General features: G+C 32.8%; 1 protein-coding gene across 1 annotated transcript in view; it reads left to right on the forward strand.

Annotated features, from left to right (window-relative positions):
- The first annotated feature begins 2,877 nt into the window (after positions 1-2,877).
- The window catches only part of LOC108914887 (sonic hedgehog protein-like), a 34,365-nt gene continuing 18,136 nt past the window's right edge, over positions 2,878-19,106 (forward strand). The window contains exon 1 of the mRNA XM_018720802.2: positions 2,878-3,082. Within this exon, the coding sequence (XP_018576318.1) occupies positions 3,017-3,082 (66 nt within the window). The 5' untranslated portion in view covers positions 2,878-3,016. The remainder of the gene's footprint in view (positions 3,083-19,106) is intronic.

The raw sequence follows: 19,106 nt of genomic DNA on the forward strand, positions 1-19,106 counted from the left end.
GTTAGGGACGAACAGTGACCAGATGGGGTTTAACGAAAATAGAATTCGATATCAGCAACCCAAAAATGTGTAGTTATGGTGATTCAGTCTACTATACAGTATTTTAATGTTTCTTATCTATCAATATTACTCATTAAACAGAATTTTCCATGATTGCGGCCGCCATATTGGAACCGCCATTGAAATCACCAGATGGGTTTTGATAGAGCTTTTAAATATGAACCTTTTGACACGTCTAACATTAATGACTTTTTATCCTTGGCAGCCCACTGTGCCCGTTGACGTGAAACGTCCGATATACATATACATATATTGTCTCAGTGATATATCTAAAACTACATGTGTTTCTATAGAGTTTGGGGAAAAACAGAAATGTTTGTGAATCCCTTAAAATTATTATGTTAATAGAAATTTGAGAATAATGTATGATAATTTACTTACTTTCTACACTTTTTTTAATTTGATGGATTTCATTGAAAATGTGTTTTTACAGTCCATGCTACAATATATTTAGAAAATTATATTTGTTATTTTGTAATTAAGCAAAGGTAATTACTATTTATGAATAAAAGTAATAATTACTTGAACAAAAATATTTTTTAAAATAATTATTAACTATTTTAATATGCTATAATGCTTTCCAAATTTTCACTCATGATTGTAGAAATTGATTCTTATTGTACTGAGTTGTCCATCTATTATTTTTTCTATATTGATCATGAATCAAGTCAAAAATACATTTTGGGAGCTTGTCATGAATATAACTTAAATCTATGTTTATAACTTCATTCGCCGCCAATTCTACTAATATGGACGGTCTCCAACAATTTTTATTTACACAAAAAGTCGTTCTGGTGTTACTTACATCTCTTCTTCATTTTTTCTTCATGTGAATAAGAAAACAAAGATAACTTCTGTTTTAGGAAATTTAATACAGAAAGCATTGTTTTTACTGAGATTAAGTCAATAAGTTAATGGAATTTTTTATTAAAAATGCTTGTATTACTATTTTTATTAATTTCTAAATCTTAATATTTATAAAATATATTTCATACTTTATAAGTAAATTCTGTCAATAGATTTGTTACCTTCAAATTTTCATTATAAATTAGAGATATAAAAGAGATTATAAATTAGAGATATGTTGTTCTTTTACTATACTTACATTTAAATGGAAAAAATATTATTAATAAATAAATTGCACCCTTGGACTTTGATTGTTTAAAAGCCTTAATCTCCCCTTTATAAATAAGAGAGCGACTTTTTTCATTTGAATTCATTTTTTTGTTACTTTATCTGTCAGTGAATTCGAGTTTTTTTTTGTGGAGAAGCAGTTATAACTATACATTTTCCATCGAAAAGTATAATAAGTACCGATTTACCAAATCGAGTTTTTATTGATTTCAACTCAGATTAACATACTTATCTTTCAAATTTTGATATCGATGAATTGATTTCTTGAACCAAATCGTCCATTTCGTATTTAATGAAAAAATATGAATGAATAAAAAAAAATTAAAATGAACAATTTTAAGACAAAACATTTTTTAAATGGACAAATTGATGTAAATAAATTAATAATGGAAATACTCACATAAATTGTTGCACTATGCGCACTAACTATGTTAGTTTATAGAATAAATACACACATATATAAACTGACTTTAAACTGACTATTGGAAAATAATACACTTTCGGGTATATATAAGAATATATCCCCTCCAAATAACGTTGACTACAGTTGACTATTCTCCACACATTATCATTTTTATGTTACGGATTGGAAAAATAAACTCAAACTATAAAGTAGGCATTTATTACAATTTGACGATCAATAAAATTTTAGAAAGCTTTTAGCCCTTAAATTAAATTTATAAAATTACTTTTTTCTTCTTTAAAAATATTCCTTTAATTATCAAAGTCCTAGGTACTGAACTATATAAATTAAGGCCTTTATCCATATTATGAAATGTACATGTAAAAATAAAAATACTCAATTGTCTTTCAGATTAAAAACAATTAAGTGAGAAAAAGTATTAGAAGAAATTTGGATTTTTAAATTCTCACAAATCTCATTAAATGATACAATGTAATATAATTCGTTCAATTTACATATTCCCGAATACTCTAAGCAATAAAGTTATACTAATTATTTCAGTTTAAGTGGACCGGAATCTCAGCACATAATAAAATTTTACGATTTCAACTCTCATGGCTTATAGGGCATATGAATGACTATAATAGATAAATAATAGATAATTTATAATAAATAAAGATCATTTAATTCGTTAACTCACTTAATTTACATTCTAAACAATCAAAATTATAGCAATTGTTCCAGTTTGTTATACATAAAGTATAAAGTTTTACGATTTCATCTTTCGTTTTATATAAATATATAACAAAATAAATAAAGACCATTAACGATCTAATATATTAAATTGTCTCTGACACGAGTAATTGATATATCTGTTATCAAGTAATCTGCAAATAATACATTGCGTAAAAATATATTAGCGTCTCATATGATAATTTGCAATCAATCACCTGTCATCATTACCCGTAACGTAATAACCTGTGACGTCGGAGGATGAGGATGAGGAGCCGGAATCGGCCAAAGCCATCTACTATCATTCCAGTTGATTACTTATATAACAGTATCAATTAAAAATTTAAGGGAACATAAAAAAATAGATGTGTATTATTTAATTGTTTGTAACATTTTTAATATATTCAGATTATATATTCAGCAGGCTTTAGAAGTACAAAATAATTTAGATCAGTACAGTTTAGTAACAGTATCAGAAAATATACATGATACAGTTGATAATTTAGTAAAAAAATATGGTTTTTTCTTCTGATTTAGGTACTGGAGGGTACAGCTACACTTGGATAAAAATACCAAACCAATTTTCTTTAAGGCTAGACCAATTCCATATGGTACAAGAAAAAAGGTTGAGGCTGAGATTCAGAGGTTAGACGAAGCAAAAATTTTAGATCCAGTTGATTATTCAGAATGAGGTATACCGATAGTATCCGTATACAAAAAAATGGTACCATCCGCATCTGTGGAAATTATAAGGTAACCTTAAATCCTGTTTTATTAATCGATCAGTATCATTTGCTGCATATAGAGGATTTATTTATGTACGGGCATAATGCCAGTATTTATAGTCGATACATCATTTGAACTCAGACTTGAGCACGACTTAAGCAGTTGGATATAATAGTCCGTACTTCGTCGGTGAGCACGACTCCATGTGATATTGGCAACGCCTCATACTCAAGTTCGGCAGAAAATGACCTTGAGGCATGCTCGGTTAAGTTTGACGTAACAAATTTGGGATTATTTTTTGAAATTACAAACACACATTAAGTGTAATTTATGAATCGTGAAGACAATTTGGATTGTGGAGAGAAATGCCGAAAAGGTATATTCGCGATGCTTAAAATCCGATCCGAAATTTATATTGAAAATAATGAACTTGGCTTATTGTTTTGTGCAGACTTCATAAACCAACATTTTAAAATTAAAATGTACAATTTTAATAAAGTTTTCATATGATTTTATATTTAGTACTTATAATGTTTCTATGTTTATAACTATTATTAATTCGTAAAGATACACAAATTTATTTTTGTTGACTATTTTTTAGTATTTAATTTTAAAATATTGTGTTAATTAGGCATTATAAATAATATAATAAATATGAGGCATAATAAAATGCTAATTTAAATTTTATCTTTTACAAATTTTTTTGTTTTTTTAAAAATTTGCAATTTTAGAAAAGCTATCTCTTCTTTTGCTTTTTGTTTTCTTGATGTGGTAGAATGTGCTTAATGTGCTTTATTTTCATTTTTATTTCATGTAATTATGCCTGTTGTGCAATGGCTTCCCTCATTTTTCTTAAACGGAGATTACATTACAATAATTTTAAGTAAAAAAAGACATCTCAATTACTGTGGGGGGGGGTTGTTAGGTAAAAATAACAAGGCAGGGTGTTTCACCGTGGGACGACAAGAAAGAACTGACTGTTTTTGCCTCCCGATCTCGGTCCTCTCGAGGTAGGCCTAGAGGAAAACCCGCGGTGTTAGGGCTCCCTGGGCTGAGCTGTAATATTGTGAATTATTTCATTTCATTGCTTTAATTGCTTTTATAACCCCAATGTTGTAAATACTGAGGGAAAACCAGAATATGTGTGACCGCCGAATTTCAGATGAAATGTCACTGAAGGCAAATGTCATCGACCAACTTAAGAAACAGAAAATTCCCATATTTATCGGTCAACGTACTACATCAAAATTAAAGTTACTAAAGTGGAACTGAAACAACCAAACTTCGCCGAGTTTTGCCGAAGTATCCATTATAAAACTTAAGCTGTACTTGAGGTCAGAGCATGACTTGGGTAAGTCGTTCTCAAGATTGAGATTGAGTACCGACTGTAGGTACGGGCATTAGTCAGCAGCGAGGACAGGAATTTACCAAACGCGATCTCTCTCAGGCTTACCAACAAATTATGTTGGATGAGAAATTTTGTAGATACATCACTACTAGTTCGCATAAGGAGTTATTTACATATAAACGGATAAACGGTTGCCATATGGGTTGCTCTTGAATTCATTATTTATTTCGTTGATGATGTATTGATTACAGGTAGACAGCATTTAGCAAGAGTTGAACAGATTCTAGAAACGTTACAACAATTTGGATTAACAATTGTAAAATAAAAATGTGAGTTTTTTAATGTTCAGTTGTATACTTATGTCACAAAATAGATAAAAGAGAGTTGTAACAAGAATAAAATATAAACAATAAAAGTCATACCCCACCAACGTTATACAATTTTAAGACTTATGAATTATTATATTAAATTTATTCCTAATAGTTCGACATTATTAAAATCTATACAGAGTATTAACCCCCTTGGTTACGCGAAATTTTGATAAAAATGGCAAATTTATCTTTAATAAAGTTAAACAAATTTTAGTTTCATAGACAGACAATTTTACCAATCAAATTATTTGTTGATACTTCGTCATACAGAGTTCGTTGCATATTATCCCATACGTACCCAAATAATAAAAGACCAATAGCAATGGTTTTCATACATTGTATAAAGTACAAAAAAGTTATAGTCGAATAGATAGAGAAGGATTAGCGATTATTTTTGGGATAAAGCGTTTTAATCAATTCTTACATTTAAAAGAGTTTACTTTATTTACCGTAAAATGTTGTTGATTATCTTTATATATACCGTGCTTTCACGGGAAAACACTACATAGGAGGTGCGTCGGTCAAACTCGTGCGGCTTCAGCGGTGGGGATGTCGATCTCAGTGTGCGCAGCCATGCGGCGCTGTGGCGTACGTAATCACATCTCACATTAGTCAGGTTGCAGCACCCAGCGCTCCCCACCCTTCCGAATTTACGAACTCGAACGAAGCTAATTCCCTATGTAGCGTTGTACGGTGAAAGCACGGTATAATTCTTCTGTGCGTGTGTATGTCACTGAACTCCTCCTAAACGGTTGGGCCGATTTTGATGAAATTTTTTGTGTGTGTTCAAGTGGATTCGAGAATGGTTCAGATTTACAATTCGGTCCAATTGGGGGCGGCGTTTAGGCGGTAGCGGGGGCGGCCAATATCGGACGGCGGCGTAGCGGCGAAACGACCCCGGAATCGGAGTCAGGGGGTCGATTTACGTACGGCCCGACTGTCGCGAGCCTCCTACCGCTTCTGGTGGCGGCGGGGCGGAATCCCGTGTTTTCGGGTATGACCCGGTTTCCAGCTTGGGAACGGGACGTCGTAGAGAGGCGCGGTTTACGCCGTCGCGTCGTACGCGCAAAAGATGGGGCTATCGGAGAGCTCCTATGGTCCGACCTCGAAATCCTCAAGGTTAACCCGGTCGAGCTGCGTGTAGAGTTGCAGGAAGGCGAAATTATGCGCAGAAGGGTCGAGGGTGTAGAGGGACATAAAGCGTCCGTGCTCACCTGGACTGGTTTTTATGCGCCTGCGCATAAATTTGCTACGGTGCAAGTCGTACGTTTTGCACGACTGAGGGAGAAAAACGACATAAGGCCGTATGCGCGGCACCGAGGCGGGCTCGGAACTGCCATAAAAAGTGGGGCTCATGATACCGGAATCGGTCGGAATCTCTGCGCGGTAGGTTGTGGTACGACCTAGGGCTGCGCGTGGGGGTTCCTTCGGTAGAGGGTCTGTGCCCCTCCTTGCTCGACCGCGCGGAATTCTGTGCGCCTTCGCGTTTCCGAGTTATGCGTCGAAATGCGAACGGCTATAGGTGGGGCGACGTTCGACGCACCGCTGTATTCCGGACAGGACGACGGTTCGATTTACCTCTATAGGTGGATCGGTTACGACGCTGCGCAGGACGTAAAAGTCGCCGTGCGCTTCGGCGGTATGTGCTACGGATGCGCACGGGGCGTTGTCGGATACAACGGGGCGGGCGGATTCTGTGAAAAAAAAATTCTGCGCATGCGCAAACACTTTATAGCGATTTCCGACCGAACCGTAGTTGCTACGGACTTGCGCTTCGTCGCGTGTGTGATCCACGTCGATTTTGGTGAAAATCCATTGATTTTTTTTGCATTTGACCCAACCCCATTTTCGTGGGGTCGGGTCGAGACCGTCAAATGAAATTCCTCCGTGGTTTGCCAAAGACGTCTATGGGGTCGATTAGGTCGATTTTTTTATATATCATCCCGTTTCCGAACGTAAGAAAACCTACGTCGTGCTAATAAATATTTTCATCAAAACGGTCCAGATTGTTACAGCTTATTCAAAAAAGTTTGAAATTTTCGAATTAAAGACGTGTGTACACGACAACGTCTGTCGGGTTCGCTAGTATTTGGTAAAAATGAGAGTATTTCACAAATGACTGTAAATCGGTTATAGAAACGGACATTAATGCCATCAGTTATAATTATAATATTAAACTTACAAAATCACAAGATAAAGCAGATTTTATATCTAGATTGCTGGAAAGTGATTTTTTAATTGTAAATTTATTCATTCGTATGTACTTAAATTTTGTTACTGATAATTTAGACACAGAGAAACAGAAAATGATCCGTTACTTCAAGAAGTAAAAGTGTCTATTAAAAATGGTTGGCCTAAGAGAGATTTGAGTAATGCTAAACTGAATTTTCATTTTAAGCATAAATTAAGCCTTGAAAATTATATAATGTGTGGATATAGAGTAGTAATACCTCTGAGTCTCAGACAATATCTAAATGAATTACACATTCAAAAGGGGGCCGTGAAAATAGAAAGCGTTGTTAGGTCGTACTTCAAACAAATCAATACATTGGAAATTTAGTTAAGATTTGTAACGCTTCATTAATAACGTTGCGTTTTCCAAATCATTGTTGGAAAGATTACACCTTGATATATTTATGTCTATTATTCGGCAAATATGTATATCTTAGTCATTCCAGATGCTTATGATAAATGGGTTGCAGAGTTTGTAACAAGTAATATTATTTCTGAAAGAGTCATAAATAATTTAAGTAGGTACTACTTTTGCTAGATTTGGGCTAAGTAAATATTTAGTTTTAGAATGACTCCAATATTTACGTAAAAACGATATTAAATTCGAGCATACCTCCTTTTTCTTCAGCAAAACTGGTGCTTCCAAAATTACAGTTAAATATTTAAAAAATGCTATTAAACCTTGCAATGTTCAAGGTAAAATAAATTTGCAAATTATATTAAATAAAATACTATATATAATTAAATAAAATGTTGTAACATCAAACATGTTATAACTAATTATTCAGCATTTGTTATTAGGAAAAAATTTAAGAACAATATTAGATCTAATTAAAGAAAATAATGAGATATAGATATGTTAAGGAAGAATGTTAATGTATGTCAAGTAAATCAGAAAAAATCTATTCTGGCAATAGTTTAGTATAGAGATAGTATAGGGATAAGAGATCTAAACAAAAAAAAATTATGTTGCAGGAATTATTAAAAATAAGACCTAGAACATATTTAAATAAATTTATCTACAAGTTGACACTTTAAATCCTTAGATTTTGTGTACGTAGTAATTAGTGTTAATCAAGTTTATTCAACAATATTTACAGTAATACATTGATATTAAATACCTACATAGTTTTGAACAAATATACCCCCATTCTTGGAGCAATTCTCAAAGCAGTCCAACACGTTTTCATTAATAGTTACATTATTTTCAGATGTTGGGAAATCACAACGGTGCTTGGTTTATCATTATCACTAGCAACTTTCAGTATACTTTTCGCAATATTTTCTTTATTCAAAGTGAGTCTTCAATGTGGCCTTCCGCCACAGTGCTTGATATCCATCCTCCGTGTCTTTTAAGACAAGTGAGGTCACCACCGCCGTCAACTAAAAGGGTAGCAGACGTTCATCGTAATGCATGTCCACTCTTTCCAGTTGTCCAGCTTAAAAATGTTTGCCACTTCTTGGGAGATGGCACTGATTTTATGAATACCCACCACCATTCGATGATACCTTCCACTAACATATCTGAGAAATAATCGACGTTCTACCAATCTGGGTGGGCGTACAACATATTTTCGATAAAAACTTAAGTAATTGTCTCCCAGCACAGTAAAAGAACGTGGTGTCTTGGTTTTGATATTGAGAATTTTTATAATTAAGGCGGATTTCACATCTTAACATTATCAATTGTTAAATTAACTAATTCATCAGAACGGCATGCGCCTGCAACTTCCACCATTAGGGCGATCTATAAAAATGTTTTTTAAAAATTTTGTTCTTTTATTTTTATAGCATTTACCTTCATCATAAAATATAAATTATCAGGTGCACTATTCAAAAAGCAATCAACTTGCTCTTTTGTATTTACCTTGCTACCTACCTTTTTTCCTGGTGAGGGCCGGGAACCTACCTGTGCCCTTCCTTGATGGTGATTGGTCCTTGGTGGTAAAGGAGCAATATTAACCCGTAGGCTAACTACAGCCGGAGCTGGTCGTGTGGTAACGTTTGGACCAGTTAATTAAGTTGAGGGCGGCAGTAACCGTTTACCCTAGGGTTAAACGTGGCTTAGAATTCGGTTACTAACTCTAAGGAATAGTAAAAAAAATATATATATGTACCAAATTATGTAAAACGGTAAGGTAGAATAATGGAACCGTGACGTGAGTTTAATGTACTAGACAAGTATACAGGGTAGGAAAGTATCGACGGTCCATCTGAAGTTACGTGAGAGCGATAAAGTAAGCCATAGAAATCCATGCGATAGAGAAGGATGGCTATAATGAAGGCGTCTCATAGTCACCGCCCGTTTCGCCCTTCCACAAATAAGATCCACTTCTTATTTGTGGAAGGGCGAAATGGGCGGTGACTATTAGACGCCTTCACTATACCCATCCTTGTCTATCACATTGATTTTTATGGCTTACTTTATCGCTCTCACGTAACTTCAGATAGGCCATCGGTACTTTCCTACCCTGTATAAAAGAAAAGATGTATATTTACATCATATCAAAAACAAAATAAATGACATGAATATAAAATACGTAATGTAAACCGCACGTGATCACGTTGGGTGGACAATTTTTACTAGTAAAATCTTATAATTATAACTAATGTAATATAATTAAGTTACTCGGAATTTTTCCGAAATTTTATAATAAGAAGAAAAAAAAAGATATATAGATGTAAGCGACAAACAAAATCCTTATTACTAAATTTGGCTGAATATTGTTAAGTACAGTGTACTATAGAACAGTGCGTAAAATGACGCACAGTGGCTTAAAATTTAAAGTTAACCCTGTATATTATAGCTTGGGTTAGCAAAAGATATTATTATTAATAGTTAAGAATAATAGGCAATATGTAGCTTATCTGATAACAGCAGGATGTAGATAACTTCAAGACGGCCACTATACAGCTACTTTTCTGCGATGCAGTTGGTTACATCACCACAAGACCCAGCAACAGGCGATGAAGACTAACGGGAGTCTTGTTGATTATGTCACCACGAAAACCAGCCACAACCATGCAGAGGATGGCAGTAATCTCTTTAACACGGCCACAGCAAAAATTAAAGTCTACTAAATCCTTTGGGGCCTTCAATTAGAAGCCCTGTAAAAGGGAGAAAATACGAAGTTTAAGTTAAAAGAACAACAAAACAGAGGAACCTGGTACTTACTCGGATGGAGGACGGCTTCCAGAGTGGTCCAAGAGGAAAAGCAGCTTGGATTTATGTGAAAATTATTAATATGGGTGTTATATAACTCATGCAGGAAGATTACTTAGATCCAGCTAAAGCTGAGATTGTGTCTTCAAGATAGACGGCAGAAAACTATCACCACAAAACAGAGACACAGTCACAGTCACCTTTCTACTAATATCGCAGTCTATGGCACACACACGCATTACTATAATTTAGAAAAATGATACATAAGTTTCCTCGACTACGAGTTGCTGAGCACCCACCCAAGAAATGCTTCTCGAACATCGTTTCCCTCCTAAATAGAAACCAAAAAAACTAGCGGGAACTCATTTAGCCAAATTACGACAACAACTGCATTCAAAAGTGTACCTACATAAACCTTAACCGTATTTAGAATTATTGTAAAAGTTCCGCAACTTAAAACGGTCTAATCGCTACAAAATTATAAAATCGAAATTGACAGCTATTCAAATCGGAGTGGCCGATGTGTCGCTTTGTGAACAGAGATATGGTTTGAATTTTTCAATAATACTCAGTGAAAATCTTTTGAAAACTTAATTATAATATTATGATAGTTGTAAATATTTATTATTCGTGTAGCATTTTTTTTCCGTTCAGTTCTTTTACCTTTTTCTTATAAATTCTTATCGGAGCTGATAAATTAAAATGATAAGTAAATACAAAAATCGTCTACAAAATATTAATTTGGTTGCCTACTGTTGATGTCTTCAATTTAAATTAAAATACTGAATCCTTAAACTAAACTTTTCGTATACAGGGTAACTCAAAACAATCTCGTTTCGCGATACAATTGAAAATAAATTAAAGAAAGAACTTTACGAAATGTGATGATCGTTACAACCTTACCTATTTACTTACTCCTTTGTATGTAAAATCGCATTTACTCGTGATTTTTTGAGTACATATCCCTCATTTTATCTCGTAGAACGTAACTTCGCATTTACTCGTGATTTTTTGAGTACATATCCCTCATTTTATCTCGTAGAACGTAACTTTGAATATTTTCTTACATCATCCAACGTTGATCGCAACATTGAATATTGTGACCAAAGCATTGACAACTTCATTTTATTTGCTAAGTTTGAGAATTACCCCATCAATACATCTTCTGAATACAACTTTTTTTCTTTGCACCAATCCATAAAACGTTGGTAAACACATTCATAAATTTCTCGAGATTTCTCTTCGGAGAAGATTAAAAGAAATATTTTCCGGACACTCCAGTATCACAGTCCTGTGACCTAGGTATAAATAAATCTTACTAACTTACTTTTGTTTGTTTTTTAGTCTAAGAGTTAAGTCTACCTAAATTTATGTATTGAGATATGGAACATCTTCTCTAAAAGTAACAAAACTTCTAACACTTTTAGTACCATGTTTAGGTCTATCAATAATAAGTAAAATTTATAACAACTCTAAGAGCGAAGACAAATATTGACTTTGACGTTCTTTACAAGTATTTTAAACAAAAAATTACCATGTTTTTGAAAAATATCTATAATATAGATGTTGAAAACTATGACTGTGTCTAAAAATGTTCACTAGTAGTTAGTTTATAAACTACGGAATCCTCCAAAGTGGTTGAATTATTTAAAAAATCGCTTCCAATTTAGGGTGTGTTTCGTTCGGGGCGGCTGGCGCCTAGTATTGCTCATATGTCAATTAATTTGTCCTTTTGCTTTTCGAGCGTCAAACGCTGGCGGCTACAAATGCTGCGGCACTACTCCTTCCCGAGGTAGTCAAGCGACAACCGCAGGTTGTGCGACTCGTGCTTGTACAATATCTAAAGTTTTATTTACTACAAAGGAAGATGACACATTGGCGGAAAGTCTGAAAAAAGTCTTCGTCAGTTCTACTTTTAAATAAAGGATGAACCAGTGCAATTTTTTGTACATGCTTAGCAGTAAAATTTCTTCGTACTCAATTTCTTCTAATAGCAAATCCAATAATAATTTCTTTTTGTTTTCGCACATTTTAACCTAAAAAATGTTATTATTTTGAAGACGGATCACTCGCGAGTAACGCTTCATATGAAATGGGGTATACTGGCGTCAGCCGCTTGCGTCAGACGCTGTGCGGCAGCCGCGGGCCTCAGTGAGGAAACTCACCTTTAAGCAATTTTGGCTTTCCATAAATAAAATAATTCACATAACACAGATGCTGTGTACTTACATAATACTTTCTTATAATAGACATAAATTACATATGAAGTAAAAATTTTAAAAATAAATGTATGACATATGATGAAGATTTGGAGCTAGATTTAGGGAATTTTATGACTCCATGCTTTAATCATGGATAAATTCGAGACCGATGATGAGATCATTTTCTATCGACGCAACGGGTCAAACCAATAACTTAATTGCTTTGAATTTTAATTTATGCTAATTATTAGAATATCCTTTTGAGTTCAATCAACCTATTGCGTGTTACTTATAAAATTGCAAGATCAGTAAGATCAGTAATACCAATAACAATAAGAATATTACAGATAATTAGAATAGACGTAGTACACCCACTATAGGCATAGCCTGTGCGTGGGGAAGGTAAAAAAGAGACATAAAACCTAACGAACAAATACGATTAATTTGAACATAATAACAACAAGATTATATACAGATACAATTTACACCATAACATGTAATATACATAAGAACACGAACATATTAAGCAAATACTGAACAATTAATTGATTTAAGTTCCACAGCATCATGGATATCCTTTTTAACAACAGAGAAAATAAAGTTTTTTAGCGCGTTTTTGAAAGTAAGTGTAAATCTCATGGACCGTATTTTATCTGGCAATAAGGCATATAACCTCGGACCAAGGTAGGTATGACTTTTTTGTCCTATGCTTTTATCTTTTCTTTGAGTTACAAACATTTTACCTTTGTTTCTTGTTTCATATTTATGTTCGCTGACTATTAATTGACTTTTATTTTTGTGTTGATGTATAGTTAGGAAATAGAAGAATAGTTGCCGTAGGTCCATCAAACACGCTTCAATAAAAAGATCATCCGAAGGGTAAGTAGATATTTTTTTAAACATGAATTTAATAATTGTCTTTTGTACTATTTCTAAATTACGCAATATACTCTTACTTACATTTCCCCAAGCTACAATTCCATAAATTATGTGCGATTAAACCAATGAGTTATAAATAATTATTAGAGAATCATGGTCAAGTATATCCCTTAACACTTTAAACTTATGAAATAAGAATCTTACATTATTAGAAAAATATTTTATGTGCTTATCCCATTTTAGGTGATTGTCTAGTATGACACCGAGATACTTAAATTCTCTGACCGAATTGATTACGATATCCTCTAAAATAGCCAGAAACTGAACAGTGGGTGAGGAACGAACATCAACATAATTATGTAAAACTCGCGTTTTATCATAATTTACTGTAAGTAACATTGATTTAAACCATTTAAATATTATTGCTAGATCTTTTTCAGCTTTTCTTGTGACAGTTTCCCAGTCATCGTCACTGTAGAAAATACATGTATCGTCTGCGTATGCTATAATATCTCCCATAGTGGGCAGACAGAATAAATCATTTATATATAAGTTAAACAGTATAGGACCTAATACAGAGCCCTGAGGAACTCCATACGTGATCCGTTTTAATTCGCGTCGATAATTATTTATTGTCACAAACTGATAACGATGAGTGAGGTAACTCCTGAAAAAGTTTAATGACACCCCTCTAGCACCCACTCTTTCCAGACAGTTTAACAACAGATCATGACTTACAGTGTCAAACGCTTTTGACAAGTCTATAAATACACTGAGGAATTTTTTGTTTTCGTCCATAGCCGAATATATATTGGAAGTAAGATGAAGAATAGCATCTTGCGTAGACACCCCAGCTCTAAAACCATACTGTCTTGGTGATAATACCTGATGTCTCTCAAGGTAGGTACATAACCTTTCTTTTATTATCTTTTCAAAGACCTTATATAGAGTTGTAATTAACGATATAGGTCAGTAGTTAACAACATCAGCACGATCGCCAGATTTAAATACTGATATTACCATAGAAGTTTTCAATGCATTAGGAAAGTATCCTTCTTCAAAGCATTTATTGATTAAGAACATTAAAGGTTCGGCCAGAAATGGACCCATGCATTTTAATAATTCCCCTGTAATTCCATCTTCACCAGGTGACTTGTTACTTTTGAGTGATTGTATTATATTATTTATTTCAGTTAATGTTGTTGGGTTAAGAAATATGGATTCAAAATGATTAAAATAATTTGATGTTGGATTGACTTCTGGCTGATTATTAATTTTACCTGCCAATTTTTGACCCACAGTAACATAATGGTTATTAAATACGTCAGCCATAATTTGTTTGTCTTTTATAGTTTCTTCATTGTGATTAACGCATTAAATATCCCTTGATATTTTCCGAGACAAAGTTAATTCCTTCACAGTTTCCCACATCGCTTTATTGTTATTTAAAATTTGCGCAATTCTATTTTTATAATAGTTCATCTTAGCAGATTTAATTACATTATTTAAACGATTTCTATAAAATAGGTATCGATTTTTTAAATTAATGTCAAATCTTTCCAATAACTGGTTATACATTTTATCCCTTTCGTTGATTGAATTAATAACACCCTGCGTAATCCAACTTTTGCGTTTCCTTTCTGATTTCCTTATAGTGTAAGTGGATTTTTGTATCTCTTTTGTAAAAATATATAGAAGTTTCTCAAAACCCGATTCAATACTGTTAGCTTGATAAATTTCATTATAACTAATTTGGGTCATGCCTTCGCTAAGTTTTTTATAGTTAACTCTTCTATTTATTTTTATATCTTTTTTGGAAATCTTACTAGTTTAAAAAATAATTTGAACAAGTACCGTATAATGATCAGTTAGTTTTGTTTTTATCACAAAAGGTAATAAGTATTCATAATCGCATTTAGTTCTAATAAAAACATGGTCTAAGCAAGACCGACTATTTTCTGTCACTCTCGTAAAATCATTTACTGCAGAAACAAAATTAAATTCACACAGATTATTCAGATATTCCCCTACATGTTCACTTTGTTCATTTTCGAGTATGTTAATGTTCATATCACCCACAAACAGAAAATAGTCAGCCTTATCTAAATTGCTATTTGAAAAGTATTGTTTCAGACCTCGCACAAACTCCAAAGGCTCAGTAGAAGGTGATCTATACTCAGCCAAAATACTAATATTTTTTTGCTGAAACTGAATCTCGGCTAGAATCAATTTATTTCCATTGGCAAGAGGAATCAACTTATGTAAAAATTCAATACTATATTTCAAGTATATTATAGTACCATCATTTTGATTAATTGTTCCGTAGTTATATACAATACTGTAACCTGGTATATTAAACAAGTGTATATCCTCCAATTGTCTAGTTTCTGTTAGAATAATACATTCAGGAATTTCCGTGAGTTGTTCTAAGTAACAGCGAAATTCATTAATATTTTTGTTTATACTTCTTATGTTATTATGAAGCACTTTAAAATTTATATTTCCTCTATTGATCTTAAGAACTTCGTTACACTCAGATAATGAGTCTAAAGTTATGGTGTCAATTTCATTAGTATTAAAATCTCTAATATAAGGATCCATGATCCTAATATAAAACCAAAAGAAGTATTTAAGAAAACAAAAGGAGAGATATAATTAATTATACACAATTTTGCACATCAGAATTAACAGTATACAATACTATTTATGCCTACATCAACGACATTAATTGGAACCCTGAGTATTTCTTCTGATGGGTGGAGACAAACACATTATACATATATGAACCTCTACTTACTACTAACAAACACATGGAACTATTAATGTTTCTTATCGGACTTAGCAATCCTTTCTGAGGATCGAATTGTATCACCTGATGAACTTTTTTTGTTGGACGACTGACAACTTCAGCTATCGGTAGGGGAGCATTTTTGGAATTTTGGGTATGTCTTGTCGCGTTTTTTTGTTTTATTTCTTTGTTGCCACTACAAAGTATGTCTGAAAAAACCAGTGGTAATAGGAGTTGAGGGTACACTTGAGTTTTTCCTTTGAAGTGGGGGTGAAAGGGTACTTATATCTATCTCATTATTTGCGTCAGTCTCTTCTAAAGGAGTTTTTTTTAAATCTTCATAAGAGTATGCTTCCCCATTGACAATTAATTTAAAGTTTTTGATTTTTGCCGGAATATTCTTTTTCCTTGCATATGTCAAATGTTCTGTAAGAAGTTTACGTTCTTGGAGATCTTCAGCTGACAAAAATTATTGTTATACTTTTGTTATTGAAATTTAAGTTATTATTTTGTATATATTAACTGTTTAAGAATTATTATACATTTCATAGTAAACAATTATTTTATTTACTACAGTCAATTACATATTAAGTATATTTCATAAAATTATGCTAACTTGTAAAAACTTGCAATGTGTCAGTCAAAACACACAAGTTGATGAATTTGTAACGATTCAAAATTAGAAAGGTGGGGGTTTACCCAAAATAGAAAAAATTGACATGTGGTCTACGAGACAAAAAAAGTTTGGGGACCTCTGATTTAAATCAATATATTTCTTTAACCAAAACGTTTGTTTAAATCGAAGAACTCTATTGATCTTTTTTAATTTCAATCCATGTCTCACGTCATTTTCAAATTTCTGTAATGAACAATACAATTTCTTTTTGATACGTCAGTAACAATTTTTTCAATTTTGTATTTGATGATTTAATTGGTGGAATCATGTGTTCTGAAACTAGCGGCAAATCATTATGAATTTGATGTAGGTAAGAGGAATACCCTAAGTCCCAATCGAAAATATAACCAATATCGGCGTCATCGGGAATACTTTTTTATCCAAATTTTCCATTTCAATGTCGTTTCCTTCTAGAAATATAAATTCTCCGTATGGTAAATATTCAGACTCGCAAATCTATTAGAACACTAAGATATTCCGCCACGAATGTCTCTTTCAATAAATATAACTTTTTCAATATCTGTTAAAAGTTTCAATTGCACCTCACTCCAGGATCCAACTCATATGTTGATGAACCATGTGAAACATGTTTCACGAAAATTTTTAAATATATCTGCAAGAGGAACATCAATTTGTAAATATAAATCTGAATATTCACCTAAAGTTTTTATATTAAAATGTATTCCAAATTGACTATAGAAGTTTATTTACGAAAGTAAACTTATTTCAGAATGTTTTTCCCATGAATCAACATAATCAAATGGGAAAATTCCTTTCCGTGTTAATAAATTAAATTCTTTATCGTTTTGGCAGTGACTCTTAGTAATAAACCTTTCTGGGTTTTCCAAATACAAAGATAAAAATAAATTTTTCTTTATTAACTGGTAAGAGTTGAATAGTTCCTGTAAAATTTGTATAATATGCACTCAAGTTGTAAAATACTACAGGTATTTTGCAAAAATTTTCATAAGACTGCAATCGTGATGAGCGGCTCCCCTGTATTTTGATTAAGCGGACAATGATCACGAATTTTAATCTGATTCATAGTAAACGTTTTTTACAAATGTGTTGCTGCTTCATAATTTACTTGTTGACTAGCTGCCAAGGTTTCTATTGGCTTTACATTTTCAAATATATGATCGACAATTATTATTGGAGTTATCGGTTATGGGGTTATGGGATTATACGGTTATAGCATTAGGAAGTTTGAGGTTGAATGTATAGGATTATGAGGTTATTGTGGTTGCACGGCTCCCTTTACAGGACCGTTCTGTGTAATAGGAATTGACAGCTTGAGTTATGAGATGATTTGGGGTTATCGGTAAAACCTGACGTGATGAGATTAAATGGATTACGGATTCGGATTCGGCGACCTCGAAAACATATAGTAGACATAATCTGACCTTCAAAAAAACATTTTTATGTGTGTGACTGTGTGTGTTATTAATATTTATTTTCAAATGTAGAATTGCTAGAAGTATTCACCCAGAGTCTTTTTCACTAAAATCTCCCAATTTATTTAATAAGGCATGATTTATATTTTCTCTATAACACTAAATTAGTGTTCACATCAATAATGCGATTTTTTGTAGGAAATGTTTTCATCTCGATTGAAGTTTAATGAAATCGCAAACTAAAACTACATTTACTTTAAGCATTGATTTATTATTAACAACTAATTTAATCTTGAGTTAAAAATTTTCCGAAAGCCTTTTTTAAGAAACACAATGGATCCTTAATACTTAAATTAGCAGTAACTCCAGTAGTTTTCCACCGAAACATGAATGGACAGAGTTCCACACTAAATTTCGATTATATTTCTTAGTAGCGTTATCAATTACACTGCCTCCTACTTTTGCACCCGAGCTAGCGCCTAGCGTAGCTAGTTAAAAGAGCTAGGTTTCCTTCTAATCCAAAAGGGTTTTCAATTTCTTTGTGGTTATGAATTTTATTATTAATTGCCCTTTTCAATAAACTAATATTCCGTTTTAATATTATGTGATTTATTATTTCCTCTTTAGTTTTTAATAGCTTACGCAGCAATTTTCACAAGAACTAGAACTATGAGAAGAAATAGTTGTAGAATTTTCCATTTTAGCAAACACAGAAAACACAGAAGCACAACACTGCTCAAGTAAAAAAAATGCGTAATAAGAGCAGAATACTATCAGACAGGCGAATAAAAACTAATGAATTTGTAATGAAAATAAGCATTTTATATTCCTCAGTACTATGTGGATCAGATTTTGTATTAAAATATAACTTTGCTGATTAAGGTAATTTGATCTACTTGCTACTAAGATGTTTGGTTTGTATTTCTTTCATTCAGCACAAAGTAAATAATTTTGAGTAAGATAAAATTTCTTTATTACTAGTTAAAATATCTTCGCTGC

The sequence above is a fragment of the Anoplophora glabripennis genome, unplaced genomic scaffold, assembly GCF_000390285.2.
Source record: "Anoplophora glabripennis isolate ALB-LARVAE unplaced genomic scaffold, Agla_2.0 scaffold1342, whole genome shotgun sequence".
NCBI classification, from domain to species: domain Eukaryota; kingdom Metazoa; phylum Arthropoda; class Insecta; order Coleoptera; family Cerambycidae; genus Anoplophora; species Anoplophora glabripennis.